This window comes from Thamnophis sirtalis, unplaced genomic scaffold, assembly GCF_051295495.1.
Source record: "Thamnophis sirtalis isolate CommonGarterSnake01/CBP01778 unplaced genomic scaffold, rThaSir2_p1.2 scaffold_3, whole genome shotgun sequence".
Classification (NCBI taxonomy): domain Eukaryota; kingdom Metazoa; phylum Chordata; class Lepidosauria; order Squamata; family Natricidae; genus Thamnophis; species Thamnophis sirtalis.
The window spans coordinates 14,627,732-14,644,690 of record NW_028261383.1 but is presented as its reverse complement, the minus strand read 5'-3'; the positions used below and the strand labels follow the sequence as shown (position 1 = coordinate 14,644,690).

The following is a 16,959-nucleotide window of genomic DNA, read 5'->3' as shown; positions in this document are numbered from 1 at the left end:
CCCCCCCCCCCAAAAAATAGACCTCAAAATATATACTTTTGGTTGTGGTTTCTCATTTCCAAGAATTATAGATATTTTTATTTAATTTTTTCTTTATTCATTTAAAATTCAACAATCTCTTTTCACCTTATAGTTTCATGACATAGTCATGCAGAAACTGGACATTTTAATTAATTAATTAATTAATTTAGATCAGTAATACTAAATAAAGTTAAACAAGGAAAATGAAGTGAATCAACTGATTATGGCTGTATTGTGTTTAAAATTTATAGATTTGTCATGTTCTGCATCTAAGCTCTACAAAGTTTGGTGCAAGCTGGAAACATTGTTAATAAATCTTATTATTAGAAATCTTCCTTATAAATAAGCTTCTGCCTCTTTGGAGCTAAAAGGACTCAATTCTGAGAAGTGAATTTCCATTTTCTCTGCTCAAGTTGAGAGAAAGACTAAGCATAATTTAGGAGCTAAAATATTTATCTAAATGATATGTTGAAAGAATTTCTCTGTTTCATTAAATACCATAAACTTCCTGATTAGTTAATTTATTTTTCTTGCTTTTCAATTCATCACAAAAAACAGAAAAATAAAATAGTAAAATAATAGTGATGATTATACATTCATTGTCAAAGCAAAAAAGAAAATATAAAAATGCCAAGAGAAATGACAAAGAAAAAAGATATGATAGGTTATTAGAACAGTAAATAGTTGCAATTTTCTATATAATTGCAGGCAATTTTGAATGAAATTTTAAAAAGTTTGATGATTTACAGCAGACTCAATTATTGTATATCTGATTAAAATAATACAATAATTGTCTATTGTTTTAAACCTAAGAGAAACAGTGACTAAATTGAACTATGCAAAACAAAAGAATTTTTAATTTGCAAATAAACCAAGAAAATGATTTCTCACAAACTGAGGAAGGGGAAACAAAAGAAAATGTTATTAAAAATTGAGAAAAGAGAAAATATTATTGGGTTTTGCAAGTATAGAGAAATCTTGTTATAACTTTTGTTCTAATTTGTATAAAAGAGAAGATGTTTATCTTAAAAAACGTAACTTACCCAAATACTCACAAAACCCAGAGACAAATTATGAATATCCTACAACTATTATAAAGATATCAGAAGAATTATAGACCAATTTCCTTATTGAATTATGATTTTGAAGTGTGTTTTCTTTAAAGTTCTGGAAGACATGGTCCTCAATGATAATTATTTTCAAGGAATTAAGTCTATTTACATCTCAGAAGACTCAAATTATGGTTAACTGTGATCTAAATAACTCAAATGATATCCAGAAGGGGACCTGGCAAGGTTGTTTTTGTCCCCCTTATAGTTTACTTTGACTCTTGAAGTGTTGAATTGTCATTGCCCAGTAGAATAGAGTTCAGAAGACAGGTTCTGTTAGGTTAGTTGCCTAGTAACAGAGTAAAAAATCTAATGAATGATAGTTGGTTGCAGCAATATTCCAAGCAGTATCAGCCTATGTAAAAGACTGGGTTCTCTCTCCTCTTTTTTTGTAAACAATATTCAGCTCAAGTGTGACCTGTTGTGCCCCCCAGCGGTCAGCAATGCTGGTGACATACTCAGACAGTGAGAAGGTTGGGAAGGAGCATGGGCCAGTCCTGGAGTCTGGGAAAGGCTCTGAGGAGGGCTCTGTGTCAGAGGTAGAGATGGGGTCGGGGCTATCTGACAGTTATCAGCTGCATTCGAAGTCAGAGATCAGTGGGGCAGAAGAACAGCTAGAGCTTGTTTCTGATGTGCACATGTTCAGAGCTGACAGGAGAAGTTAAGCAACAAAGGCCGACTTGGGAATAAAAGCACAGGTGGACAGTGAATGGCCCCTCCCATAAAGTATAAAGAGGAGCGGAAGGGGAGTTGAGTTTGCAGGAGACAATTAGTTTGTTTAATTAGTGTGAAGATTTGTTCGTGATTCTCAGAGACTCCTTGCCAAGTATTTTCTTGTACAGTATTGCATTTGGAAGATATTGGCCTGGCAGCTCTCCAAGCCTGATAAGGTCTATGGTTATAAACCCAAATTCAGTCTTGAAACACTGTTTGCTGGGACTTTGCTGGATGTGAATGAGAGGAATTCACATTAGCTTAATAAAAAGGGGTTTTGTCGGGATAAGGAGTCTGCTTCATTATTTTGTGAAGCCTATGTCAGAACATGTGGATGACTTTAACTCTGAACCATAGATGCTCGGAATGGCTGACAACCCTGACCCTGCTCTTGAGCCTTGGATCAATTTCAGGTGAATCTTTTGCATGCTTGTCTCTGACAAACATACTTTGCAGTCAGGCCTTGGGTAGGTTTGACATTCCTGAGTACATTGTTACCTCTGATACCTGAAAATAAAACTCATGTTCTCTCAGGAAATTGTGTGCTGTATATGTGCAAGGCTGAAACTTGAAATTGGACTTGAATAGAGACATCAATCAAGAGGAGAAGATAATGGGGCTAAAATGTAAAAAGAGAGTTGTAAGTTGAAAGTTGTTAGCTCTGGTAGAAACATAACCCTAACCCTAACCAGAATAGTATAATAAAGGTAATATATATTTAATTTTACATGTGTTAATGACAGCAAGAATTGTGTTTGCACAACAATGGAAAAATGAAGAGATCCCTACAGAGGAAAAAGTTATTAAAATATTAAAATGTGCTGAGATGGATAGATTAACACTTAAAAGAAAAGAAAAGGAAGAAACAGAATATTTTTCAACATGGAATTTATTTTATCAATGGTCAACTAACAGAAACAGAAGTTAGAAATTAAAAAAAATAAACAGATAATAAAAAAAATGTATTGAAAATTTTTCAAGATGGATAAACTAATTGTATTATTACTTTAGGATTAATATTGATATGTTTATTGGATTATGAATATTATTGTATTTCTACTCAAAACTAACTGTAACCAAACAACACATTGTTCAGATAGATATGGAACTTTTTATGTTTATCACACACAACAATGTACCAATAAAACATATATTATTTTTTAAAAAGTTGTTATCTCCAAACTCAGGCAACCCAAGTTTGGTGCGGAACTGATAAGAATTTGATCTTTGAATCTGAGACACTTTACCTTTGCAAAGGGGCCTCTTTGCCCATCTGAAAATTCAAATTACCAAATAATTCAGGCAAAGAATAAAGCATTTATTAAGAGGGGAATCAAGTCTTTTTCATAGGGTACACAAACAAATGATACATACATTTAGAATATGTGATAGCACTCAGACTTATATACAGCTTCATAGTGCTTTACAGCTCTCTCTAAGAGGTCCTCATTTTGTCAACCTCAGAAGGATGGAAGGCTGAGTCAACCTTCTGAATCAGATTGAACTGCTAGCAGTCAGCAGAGTTATCCTGCAATATTGCAATTCTAACCACTGTGTCACCATCATGACTATGCCATGTCTTCATTCTTATATTTTTAATCCATATTTTATTCTACTTTAATATAACTAGTGGAATTTGATAGGAACCACAACAAAGATTAAAAAAAATATAGGAAATTACTTTTTGCTTCCCATATTTCATTGTCTCCATACAAGGATTAAATGTTCATCTCGGAAAAGGATTCACATCTATCTCCATCCCTTTCAGAAAATTCCCTCGGGGTGGGTGGGTGGGGGAACTCTAACTAAATCCATATTGACATACTTCACACTGATGCTAAAAGTGTCTATTGATCCTGGATTGTCTAAAAGTATTTTTAAAAAATATTTGGGGCCAAATACCCCCATATCACAAGCCCATCTTCAAAGTTTTAAACCACCTCTGTGAATTCCCTTTGGGCATTTTCCTGTTGAGGGTAAGGCTCAGAGATGTGATGGTCTTCTCAGTCTTGCAATTATCTAAATCATAGTGCTTTATTTGTTGTCTTTATGTGAAGACCTTAGAGATGTTCTACAAACTTTCAGAGAAATTAACACAGACATGAGAAAAGGTTTTGATATTTATATAACACTCAAAAGCAATGTTGGGTGGAATCTGTGTCAGAAACACTGTGTGCATAAATGGCTGTGGAGACAGAAAGAGAATCTAGGAGTGATTTTAGGAGAAGCAGGAGCTTGTTGATGTCCTTTGTAATGACTGGGCCCGAAACTTCTGGATCTGAAGCTTCTGTCTTGCAAGAGGTTTTGATTTCTTCTTCCTCTTCTTCTTTCTTAAAAAGCAGGTGCCACAGAGAAGACTCAGTCAGCAACACGAGATATGTTGTTGCTCCTTCTACGTTTGCTGCTTCTGTGGCCATGGGGAGCTTCTGAGATGCATAAAGCCAAATGCCTCCTGACTCCGGAGCAGAACAAAGTGGACCCGGGCAATCATTACAAGCTAGGAGACTACATCATTAGTGGCATAATCTCTACAACAAAGGCTGTATTTCATTCATTAGACTTTAATATAAGTCCTTCCAAAGAATTATATGGGTAAGTCTATCTTCTTGCACAGCATTAGAGCCACTCCATTTCCAATGAATGTCTACAGCTCCAGCCGTCTAAAAACACAAAGTGCTCTCCTTTTATTCTGCTGTTTTGTTAACTCAATTTCTGGTTCTACTGTGGGGTCACTGTGGCATAAAGGAAGGAGGTGAAGTTCATTTTGAACAACCCAATATCAGAACCCACCCAAGATAGTTTCCCCCCTTCACTCTCTTTTTCATCCTATTTACTGCTTTGCTTAAAAAAAAAATCCACAGTACTTTTGTTTCTACTTGGAAACTACTTCTGGACTTTGTGCTTGAGGTGGGGAAAAAATGAAACTCTGATTTTGGGTTTTACTGATCAGGCAGATCTGTTGTTATAGAAATGGCTAGTTTATGCTATTATGTAAAAGTAAAACATTGAGGTTTGATGTTACTTCTTATTCTACTGTACCAAAGGGAGTCAAAAGTCAATGCCTTTTCTTTCTTTTTGCCTTCTTCTCTACACTTGTCTCTTCCCTTTTTCCTCCCCTACTTTTCCTATTATGTGCTATTGTATTTTTTAATTTTATATTATAAACCAATAAAAAGCCAAAGATGAAAAAAATGAACAAAGCTAATATGTGAATACAGAAGAACAGAATGACCTCTTTCTTCCACTTACACCCCTAAGCTGAGCTGAACTTTAGGCAAGGCTTGATCGAAGCACAGAGGAATGCTAAGTTTTCTCTCTGCATCGTAGATGAGATCATTCCACCACTGTTTTTCCACAACCAAATAGTCACAGATAAGAACTGTGAGCTTCACAGAAATCTATGGAATATTCAATTTTCTAAAATGAAAAAAATATATTCATAAAATGAAAACCAATCTTATGGATTGGTTTCCTGATTGGTTGATATATTTGCTTATTTATTTATGAACCCGAAGAACCTTACAACATCAGATATCTTACACTTAGAAGCAAAAAAAAAATTGAAAACAGCCCGAGGGGAAAAAAAACTTGAACGTCCATCCTAAAGGAGTTTAACCTACATTCTGCCTCAGAGCTCAGGAAAATAATCTGTTCTTTACCTGCTTCTGAATCAGAGTGGGTTTCTACCAGTTTGCACCGGTAGTGGTAATTTGACCTGGGTTTCAGAACTGGCAGCAACCTAGGCTGGCCACGCCCCCAAACTGGTTTTCTGGTCTCTGCTGCCATTGCTGGCATATTTTTTATTAGTTTTTCATGGTCTTCGTGCATGAGCAGAACAATTTACAGTGAACTGGTACCAATGCTGGTAGGAACCCACTCATGTTCTGAATGTCATCCACACCACAGTCATTTTCAGACAGTCTAAACATTTGGTCCAATTTCAAATATATTCATAATATATTCAGAGAGAATATGGAAGTATTAATATTAAATCATTTCTTGTGGTGTGAAGATATCACTCATTTTATAAAGACCAAGGGACTAGTTTGTTAAATGTTGGATAAAATGCTTGAAGATCACTTAATGACACTGAAGTCATGTTCAAGTGCCTTTTAAAACTATAGTCCAAAATTCCATCTTGTTTTTATTCTTTGTCTATGGTAATAAACTGTTGGGAAGAATAATTGCAATTGAGTGGATTAAAAATATCATGAGGAAACAAAGGGTAACAAAAAGGTCAATGTTATGTTCATGTTTGTACCTGCAGAAAACCAACCAATTTTTATAGGAAATTTGTGCCCTTCCTTTTTGCCATCGAGGATGTCAACCAGAATAGTCATCTCTTACCTAACATCACCCTGGGTTACAATATCTATGAAAACTTCTTCAAGGTGGAAATGACTTCAGAGGTTTTGCTGGATCTGCTTTCAGACGGGAATGCCAATGTCCCCAACTATAGGTGTGGAAGGCAGAGAAACACAGTGGCTGTTCTGGAAGGGTCAGAGACTGGCATCTCCATCCAGATTTCAACCATGTTGGGCACTTACAAAATCCCACAGGTGTGTCTTTTTTTGGGGGGGGGATGGTTTTCATTCATTTCAATCAGAGGTCCTCTGCTACAAATGAAAGCAGAACCACTCCTCTGCTCGCAACAGAATACCTTAGACCACCAGACTTTAAAATTTGGGCTTGGACAGCCTAAATATCTGACCTAAGCGTAGTACACAAAATTATCTGCTACAACATTTTACCTGTCAATGACTACTTCAGCTTCATCCTCAATATTAAATGAGCATACAATAGATACAAACTCAAGGTAAACCACTCCAAACTTGATTGCAGACAATACGACTTCAGCAACAGAGTGGTACCTGGCTCTGTGGTTTCATCCCTAAACCCCCATAACTTTAACCTTAAACTGTCTATTGTTGACCTCACCCCATTCCTAAGAGGTCAGTAGGGGCATGCACAAGCACACCAGCATGCCTAACGTCCCTGTCCAACTGTCCCCATTTATTTGTACTCATTTCCCTTGTTCATATCCATGCTTATTTTTATTCCCATTATCTTGTACATGAATGACAAACTACATATATATAAATAAAATAAATAGAGTTAAATTCAAACTATTCCCATCTCCCATTTCTTTCAGATCAGTTACAGCTTTGCTTCCAAGCTTCTGAGGGATAAAACTCATTTTCCTTTCTTCTACCCAATGTTCCCTGCTGAAGGAGTCCAGTACCAAGGGATGGTCAAGCTCCTCCTGTATTTCAGGTGGACCTTGGTTGGTCTCATTGCTCCAGAAACTGACCAGGGGGACAGGTTCATGATGACTCTGCCTTCTTTGATGCTAAGGAATGGCATCTGTGCAGTTATACATCAAAGCTTCCCACGTCATAATTATGGGATAGATATAATGTTTGAGGAATATTACAAGTGGAGGGAAGTCAATGTCTTTGTTTATGGTTCAGAGACTAATTCATTCTTGCTTGGACTTGTGGTTGTACAAACAGCATTTCAAGGTTTTCAGGAACAAGTTGAAGCCAAAGTCTGGATTACTACAGCTCACTGGGATCTCAGCCATGATTTGATGTCGGCTAAATTGTCCTTTAAATACCTTAGTGCCATTTTTTCCTTTATGATACCGCAAATGAAATGGATAAACCATGCTGCTTCTGTTCCCTTTGTCCAATCCACATTTCAAATTTTGAAGAAAAAGTTTGCATGTTCATCCACTAAGGATGGCTTTTCGGTGAAAGTCTGGAGACGGTGCAGACAGAGTGAAGAACTGGAGCCTCTCAGGAAAGAGGATGTTGATCGGATCCAGGCTCTGGACAGCTACATCCTTTACAGCACTATCTGGGCTGTAGGAAAGGCCTTAAATACAGCTTCCCTCTCCAGATCCAGGAGTTCAAGGAGGAAGAAGGGTATGAAGGCAGAAGGTCCAACACTGAAGGCTTGGCAGGTATTTCTCTTCCTTGCACTTGTAGGCCCTGCAGATGGGAATCAGTTTTGTAAGTGGATAGCCTGGTTACGTAGAAGGGACACAGCGGCTCAGTGGCTAAGACGATGAGCTTGTCAATCAGAAAGGTCAGCAGTTCAGTGGTTCAAATCCCTAGCGCCGTGTAACGGAGTGAGCTCCCATTACTTGTCCCAGCTTCTGCCAACCTAACAGTTCGAAAGCATGTAAAAATGCAAGTAGAAAAATAGGGACCTACCTTTGGGAAGGTAACAGCGCTCCATGCACCTTCAGCATATTTTTCAGAGTATAAGACGCACCAGAGTATAAGATGCAGCAAGGTTTTGAAGAGGAAATTTTTTTTAAAAAGTTTTTGCCCTCTGCAAACCTCCCCAAAATGGATGGTTTTTTTGTGAAAATGGGCCTGGTTTTTTTTTTTCCAAAAAAGGGCATGAATACCCTCTAGGAGACTTTTAGAGTGCTCCTGGGGAGTGCGGGGCAAAAACAAGCAAATAACGGCCCATTTTTTAACAAAACAGGGCCGTTTTTCATCAAAAAAGGGCATGGATAGCCTTTAGGAAGCTTATAGAGTGCTGCTGGAGGCTGGGTGGGGGGGGCAGATGAATGAATATTTTGATATTTTGGTTGCTCAGCCACCCTTTCATCTCATTGATTAAACTAACTTCTGATGACAATTTTATATTTTGACAAATATGATATTATGTCCATGTTTCTCTTTGTTGACATTTTCCTCTCCAAGGAAGAAGTACAGCTGTATCATAAAGTAAAGGTAAAGGTTCCCCTCGCACATATGTGCTAGTCGTTCCCGATTCTAGGGGGTGGTACTCATATCCAGTTCTAAGCGAAAGAGCCAGCGCTGTCCAAAGACTTCTCCATGGTCATGTGGCCAGCATGACTAAATGCCAAAGGTGCATGGAGCGCTGTTTTCTTCCCACCAAAGGCGGTCCCTATTTTTCTACTTGCATTTTTACATACTTTCGAACTGCTAGGTTGGCAGAAGCTGAGACAAGTAATGGGAGCTCACTCCATTACATGGCGCTAGGGATTTGAACCATTGAACTGCCAACCTTTCTGATCGAAAAGCTCAGCATCTTAGCAACTGAGCCACCACATTGCTCACAACTGTATCACAGAGAACTTTATTCCACCTCTCCTGATGGGATGGGACAGTTTCTGACTACCATCCCTCCCATGGACCTAATTTTGAAAAGGTAATTCACTTTATGCATTGGTCCATGGTAGGAAAGGAGAGCAAGAGAAAAAAACAAGATTTGGGTCACAAGGGAGCGGGGAAAGCCAAATAACAGAGTAACAAAACAACTGAATTGGAAGGGACTGTGGAGATCTTCAAATCCAACCACCTGCTCAAGCAGGAGACCCCATACCATTCCACACAAATGGCTGTCCAATATTTTCTTAAAAGAGTAATGGAGCACCCACAACTTCTGGAGGCAACCAGAAAAATTAAAAATTGGCACTTTCCTGGAATTTCTCCTTATTTCTAGGTTGAGATGTCAGTGATCCAATGAAAGAAGACTCCAAGGCTTTCAATTCTGCAAAGTTCCATTTTATTAGAGATTGTCATATTGGCACATCTGGGAAAATCCAAATCTGAAAGTTTCCAGGTTTTCCCCACACAAGAAGAAAGTCAAAGATCCATCCCCAGCAGCCACAGGTCCATCACATGGCACAATCACTTCTTCACTCTAACTGGAGACAATCTGCAGTCACTCCCATCCAGGTGTGGGGCAGTTGTCCTTGACTCCCAGAGGAAGGAATTTTGTTGTGGCTAATCTTTCAATGCTCCTTGCAATCCCCTCTCCCGCTTTCCCAGGCTCTAAATGTGGCAGCCCTGAAGTTCCAAAGAAAATATGGCTCTCAGGGCTGAGAGAATCTCTCTTTGATGAGTTTCTGTCCATTACTTCTTGTCCTGCGGTATGATGTTTTGGAGAATAGGTTGACCCGCCCCCCCTCTTCTCCTTGACAGCCCTTCAGATATTGGAAGACTGCTATCATGTCGCCTCTTCTCCTAGTTGAGTTGGAAACTGAAATCGAATCTTGTTCTTGAACAAAAAGGATGTTCAGATTCCTTCCATCATAAGGAGCCTTTTCAACCAATGTCTGAAAACTTTTCTTTTCATTTCCAGTTTCACTCCTTCCTTCAAAGCTCCCAGTTTCAGAATAATTCCATAGATGGAGTATATTTGGATGAGAAAGGAGATCTAACAGCTGACCTGGACATTGTCAACTGGATTCTTTTCCTCAAGAAATCTGTAAAAAGAATGAAATCGGGGCATCTAGAAAAACCGACATCACAGGATCTGAAATTTGCCATCGACCAGAAGAGTATCGTTCAGGTATAAATGCTAAAGCTAAAACTAATATTTATTTAGTTTTATTGAGCCGTGGTGGCATAGTGACTAGAATGCAGTACTGCAGGCTACTTCTGCTGTCTGCCAGCTGCCAGCAGTTCAGCAGTGCAAGTCTCATCAGCTCAAGGTTGACTCAGTCTTCCATCCTTCTGTGGTCAGTAAAATGAGGATTCAAATTGTTGAGGGCAATAAACTGTTTAGAGAGTTGCTGTAAAGCACTGTGAAGCGGTACATAAGTCTAAGTGCTACTGCTTTTGCTATTTTATACCACTGAAGGCAGCAAAAACATGATTGCATTATTGTGGTGGGTGGTTTCTTTCAAACCCTTCAAGTTTTCATTTGACCTGATCGTGTTCTCAGGAGTGCAAAATTATTTTTACCAGCCATACATGTGGCCTCAAACTATGGTATATAGTTTTCAATTTTAACAGAAAATACTCATCATCTATGAAAAGGGAGGTACAATCAATCAGGCATGCAAATAATGTGCTTACTTAGCCAAAACAAAGAATCCACCCAACATTTCCTGGGGAAAAATGATATCTGAGTTTAAAATTAAAGTCCAAATTTGTAGTAGGTATGAACATTTCAAGGGAAGAGAAAGAGAGAAAGAATATTCTATTCAATCTGATGAAACTCACATTTTCTATTGACATCTAGTTAGTAAACTGAAATCATGAACTGGAGATGCCCAAACTGTTCTTGCTTTGCCATGTTTCTAAAACAAAATTCGTTTTCTGGGCATTTTTCCTCTTTCTCTTCAGACCCTTCCTCCTTCCAGGTGTGTTGAAAGATGTCGTCCGGGATTCCTGAAGGTGCCTCAGGAAGGGAGACCCATTTGCTGCTACAACTGTCGTCCTTGTCCAGAAGGAACCTTCTCTACCATAGAAGGTGGGTGACACTGGAAAAAAAGGGATAGACATTTGGAGAGAGTGCAGACACTGATATTTTTCAAACCATGGTGCTTTGATAAACATTTTTAAATCTGCCTTTTAAAAAATTATATACTTAGAAAGAAAGAAATGATTGAATACTTCATTTAGCCAAACATAATCAGGCCCACAAGTTATTTATTTAGTGTATGGCATGTGTTAACCAAGGATCACTGAGATGGCTGACTGCCTCTGTCAAAGGAAATGTTTTTGCGTGTGTTATCTTTACCCATGGGATGCCTGACAGCCAGTAGGTAATCGGGGGAAGCTCCTTTCTTGTCCCTCCATGGTTTATTCGCTCACGGGAATCGAGCCACCGAGCTGCCAGCCTCAGCGGTGAGCAGGCCCAGCATCTTACCACATGAGCCACCACGGCTCCAGACACACAAGTAATTTGTCTCCAGTGCAGCTGCACTCGATGCACTTGTAAAGCAACAGGAAGAAAATGGTAACAATACCAATCAAAGGGGAAATAAGGAAGATAATAAAAGAGATAAATAATAATACTATTATTGGAATTGGAATTGGAATTGATTTTATTTGTAGGCCGCCCTTTTCCCTGAGGGGACTCAGGGCGGCTCACAGAAACCAGGGAGAGGGGAATACAATACAATACAATACTAAGACAACAACACATAATAAAATAATACGCAACATGCATACGACATTCGGGCGGGGTAATGGTCCTTATCCCCAGGCCTGACGGGCGAGCCAGTTCTTCAAGGCTGTGCGGAAGGCCTGGACGGTGGTGAGGGTACGGATCTCTACGGGGAGTTCGTTCCAAAGGGTCGGGGCCGCTACTGAGAAGGCCCTCCTCCTTGTGGTTGCCAGCCGACATTGGCTGGCCGATGGGATGCGGAGGAGGCCCAACCTATGAGATCTTATAGGCCGTAGGGAGGTAATTGGCAGAAGGCGGTCTCTCAAGTATCCAGATCCACTGCCATGTAGGGCTTTATGGGTGGTCAATAGCACCTTGAAGCGCATCCGGAGATCGACAGGTAGCCAGCGCAGCTCGCGGAGGATAGGTGTAATGCGGGTGAATCGGGGTGCACCCGCGATCACTCGCGCGGCTGCGTTCTGTACTAGCTGAAGTCGCCGGATGTTCCTCAAGGGCAGCCCCATGTAGAGCACATTGCAGTATTCCAGCCTAGAGATCACGAGGGCCCGAGTGACTGTTGTGAGAGCCTCCCGGTTCAGGTAGGGTCGCAACTGGCGCACCAGGCGTACCTGGGCGAATGCCCCCCTGGTCACAGCCGCTATATGATGGTCGAATGACAGCTGTGGATCCAGGAGGACTCCCAAGTTGCGAACCCTCTCTGAGGGGTGTAGAATTTGACCCCCCAGCCTGAGTGTTGGATTAATGGCCGAATTTTTGGGAGGAAAACACAACAGCCACTCGGTCTTTTCTGATTATTATCATAATCTATGGGTTGATATATATATACAATACACATTAGACAGAATGGCGAGAATTAGGTGTTCAGCAGAGTAATGGCCTGAAGGGAAAAACTGGCCCTTGGTCTTGTTTTCTTGGCATACAATACCCTATAGCACCATCCCAAGAGAAGGAGTTGAAATAGTTTGTGTCCTGGATGTCAGGGATCTGCAGCTATCTTCTCAGCCCTCCTCCAAGCAATATACACACATACATATGCAACCAGCTTACTCATAAAGACCGGCAGCTGAGTTTATTGGAGAAATATTTTCCTTCTGAAAAGAATCAGAGCTGGAAGGGGACACTGCATCCTTAAGTATACCATTCATTCCTTCTTCAGCTAGAGCTATTCCAATATAGTAGGTCCCAATCAGTGGTGGGTTACGACCGGTATGCCCCAGTACCAGCATACCAGTACCTGCTGGGAACAGCAGGCACCATTCCGGTACAATGCTTGCGTGCACATGATGGATGCCTGGCCCCAGCGCAGCGTACCAGTTGGGACGGGATTCGGAACCCACCACTGATTCCAAAGTCCATCCTTCCAGGGGTCATTGGTGGAAGGACTGAGGAGAGCTTTGGATTTCATCTTTAAATGTAGTTTTTGCAATGTGAGGTGCGAAGAATACAGCCTTTAAAAACATATGCTGCTCCCTGGAATGTGTGGCACGGATTCTCTTTTACATCTGGCACACATTCTTCTTTTTTGCACTACTTAAAATTCCCAACTATTGCAGCATCTTTTCTTTCTCCATGCACACTCATCCACATCAACATCCACATCAACACTCCAATTATGCATCTGATGGAAGAATATGCTTTACAATTGATGTTAATATTCTCCTTTTCAGATGCTGAAAAATGCACCAAGTGCCCAGCTGATCAGCATCCGAACATCAACAGAGATGATTGTATACCTAAAATTGAAACATTCCTATCCTATCAAGAATATTTGGGGGTCATCCTAGCTTCTCTTGCCCTGTTCCTGTCTTTGGTAACAGGATTAGTCTTGGGAATCTTTATTAAATTCCAAGAAACCCCCATAGTCAAAGCCAACAATCGGGATCTCTCCTACATCCTCCTTACCTCCCTCCTCCTCTCTTTCTTGACCTCCTTCCTATTCATTGGTCGGCCAAGGAGAGCCACTTGCCTTCTCCAACAAACAGCCTTCAGCAACATCTTCTCAGTTGCCACTTCTACTGTCTTGGCCAAAACAATCACAGTGGTGATGGCATTTTTGGCCACAAAACCAGGGAATAAAGTACAGAGGTTGCTGGGGAAGAGCCTGGCTAATTCTATCATCCTTTCTTGTTCTGGAGTGCAACTTCTCCTCTGCAGCATCTGGTTGGGCATCTTTCCCCCATTCCCTGAGTCAGACATATATTCAGAATCTGCAGAGATCATCCTGAAATGTAATGAAGGCTCTGTTGCCATGTTCTACCTTGCTCTTGGCTACATGGCCTTCATGGCTCTCATCTGCTTCATAGTCGCTTTCCTGGCCAGGAATCTACCTGGGGCCTTCAACGAAGCCAAGCTCATCACCTTCAGCATGCTGGTCTTCTGCAGCGTCTGGATATCCTTTTTACCCACCTATCTTAGCACCAAAGGGAAGTATATGGTGGCCGTGCAGATCTTCTCCATCTTGGCTTCCAGTGCTGGCCTGCTATGCTGCATCTTCATCCCCAAGTGCTACATTATTTTTATAAGACCTGATCTGAATACGAAAGAACATTTGATGTCAAAATAAAATAAAAAGTAACTTTTGGGTTGTCTTTCTCCAAAAGGCTATGATTATTATTTGTTATGTTGATGTTCCTTAAAAATCACATAATTACACACAAGCCTGTTTTGATTTTGTTTTGTTTTGCATCACAATACATATAAACCATCACTTTTTAATAAATATATTTCCCTTTCTCTGTGCATTTAGAATACTCAGATAGTGCTCTCTCACTCTTTCTCACCCACTCACTCCCTTCCTCCAATGCAGGATGTCCTTTTGGTCGAAGGCAAGGCAAAAAGCAATGGGTGGAAATGAGTCAAAGAGAGAAGCAACTTAGGACTAAGGAGAAATTTCATGACAGTTGGAACAATTAATCAGTAGAACAACTTGCCTCCAGAAGTTGTGAATGCTCCAACACTGGAAGTTTTTAAGAAGACGTTGGATAGCCATTTGTCTGTAGTGGTGTAGGGTTTCCTGCCTAAGCAGTGGGTTGGACTAGAAGACCTCCAAGGTCCCTTCCAACTCTGTTATTCTATTCTATTCTATTCTATTCTATTCTATTCTATTCTATCCTAGTCCTAGTCCTAGTCCTAGTCCTAGTCCTAGTCCTAGTCCTAGTCCTAGTCCTAGTCCTAGTCCTAGTCCTAGTCCTTGTCCTAGTCCTAGTCCTAGTCCTAGTCCTACTCCTACTCCTACTCCTAGTCCTAGTCCTAGTCCTAGTCCTAGCCCTAGCCCTAGCCCTAGCCCTAGCCCTAGCCCTAGCCCTAGCCCTAGTCCTAGTCCTAGTCCTAGTCCTAGTCCTAGTCCTGTTCTTCTATTCTATTCTATTCTATTCTATTCTATTCTATCCCATCCTTCCCTCCCTCTTTCTTTCTTTCTTTCTTTCTTTCTTTCCTTCCTTCCTTCCTTCCTTCCTTCTTTCTTTCTTTCTCTCTTTCTTTCTTTCCTGAGCAGGGGGTTGGACTACAAGGCCTCCAAGATCCCTTCCAATTTTGTTATTCTGTTCTGATATTTTATTTCTGTATTAACTATCTTCTCCATTTTTTCTCATTAGTCCCCCCTCACTTTAAAAAATAAAATAATCAAAAATTACGAGAGTCCTAAGTGCAAAGCATTGGTTGAAAAATCCCTCCTGGTTCACAGACATTTTAAAAATGTGGCTATTGTGATATCTAAGCAATAAATATGTATTATATGATTTGCTTCCATCTTCACAAGCAAGGAAAAACTTGTTTTCCCTCCATGAAGAAACATCATTCTGAAAAATAGGAATCATCAAATAGGAGAACCTAAAACCAACTCTTTCTCAGGCCTGCAGCATCTTTTCTTCTGGATCTTTGGCCTGCCACTATGCATTCTACTATGCATTTTCTATTGTGGAAAAATGGGAGGAGGGTTTGTAAGGAGTGAGATGCTATGTAGGCATAACAAAATTCTTTCTAGAAAGCCAAGGTTATCCTTTGTCTTTGCACCTCTGCACCTGACCAGAACTGGATGGGCGGAACTGCCAGCATGGAAGTGGAACATTGGACCATGTGATGGACCTGTGGGTGTGGGGGCAAGATCTTGAACTTTCAACTAGGTGGGGAAAACTGGGAAGTCTTCAGATTCGGGTTTTCCCAGACATGCCAACATGGCTTTCTTAATAAATTGGAACTTTGAGCAATACTTTGCCTTGGACTCCGATTTACTTTTGGATGCTATTTGAAACCCTGACACTCTTCTTCCTTGTGTTATTCATATGCTATGGTAGGGTCCACTTCAACTCCCCTCCTAGGGCCCTGTAATCCCTTAATGTTTTCCCAGTTGCAATGTATGGCTATGAAAGTTGGCTGAGCACCAAAGAATTGAGGCCTTTGAACTATAGTGCTGGAGAAGACTCCTGTGAGTCCCTTGGACTGCAAGGCAATACAACCGGTCAGTCCTAAAGGAGATCAACCCTGACTGCTCTTTAGAAGGCCAGATCCTGAAGATGAAACTCAAATACTTTGGCCACCTAATGAGAAGGAAGGATTCACTGGAGAAGAACCTGATGTTGGAAATGATGGAGGGCAAAAGAAGAACGGGACAACAGAGAGTGAGGTGGCTGGATGGAATCAGTGAAGCAGTAGTCATGAGCTTAAATGGACTCCGGGGGATGGTAGAGGACAGGAAGGCCTGGAGGAACGTTTTTCCATAGGGTCACAATGGGTCAGACATGACTTTGCAACTATCAACAATAAATCCCTTAATTCAGAGTAGAGTCAGGGTGACTGGATGCAGCTGAGCATTTACTGGCCATTTGCCCTTCCTGATGCCACACAGAGTTTGCAGCAGTTTTTTTTTTTCATCCTAGGAGAGAAACATCTGCCGCTACCTAGGATTGAACACTTGGGAGGCAAGAATCTTCACCACTACGACATTATACTGCTTAGAACCTGTAACCAACTATGGATCATTATAATAGATTAAAGACCTCATTCTCATGATAATTGCTGTGGTTTGGTAAGCTATAGAAATGAAGTTTTAAACAGGAACATTCATTCATTGTCCTTATTTAAAGATGAACAAAACAATCTCAGTGGATCCTTCACTAGCTCTAAAATGGAAAACAAGTATTCCCAGGTCCATGTGTGACTGTTTATACACCTCCTAACATTCTCTCTCGACACTGGTTACATACAGACAATTTTT

At 40.4% G+C, this 16,959-nt stretch overlaps 1 protein-coding gene across 1 annotated transcript; it reads left to right on the top strand.

Annotated features, from left to right (window-relative positions):
* Positions 1 to 4,275: 4,275 nt before the first annotated feature.
* On the top strand, positions 4,276 to 14,310 carry LOC148047254 (vomeronasal type-2 receptor 26-like). Its single transcript, XM_087708010.1, has 6 exons — positions 4,276 to 4,436; positions 6,112 to 6,403; positions 6,997 to 7,809; positions 9,972 to 10,181; positions 10,961 to 11,087; positions 13,415 to 14,310. Exons 1-6 carry the CDS (start codon positions 4,276 to 4,278, stop codon positions 14,308 to 14,310), a joined length of 2,499 nt encoding a protein of 832 aa, XP_087564136.1.
* The last annotated feature ends 2,649 nt before the right edge of the window (positions 14,311 to 16,959 follow it).

What these genes read in the sequence shown, in the direction of transcription:
- LOC148047254 (XM_087708010.1), top strand. Translation starts at nt 4,276, where the DNA reads ATGCATAAAGCCAAATGCCTCCTGACTCCGGAGCAGAACAAAGTGGAC. An exon ending in GCACTTACAAAATCCCACAG is followed by an intron (nt 6,404 to 6,996) that starts GTGTGTCTTTTT and finishes CATTTCTTTCAG; the next exon opens with ATCAGTTACAGCTTTGCTTC. An exon ending in CAACACTGAAGGCTTGGCAG is followed by an intron (nt 7,810 to 9,971) that starts GTATTTCTCTTC and finishes TTTCATTTCCAG; the next exon opens with TTTCACTCCTTCCTTCAAAG.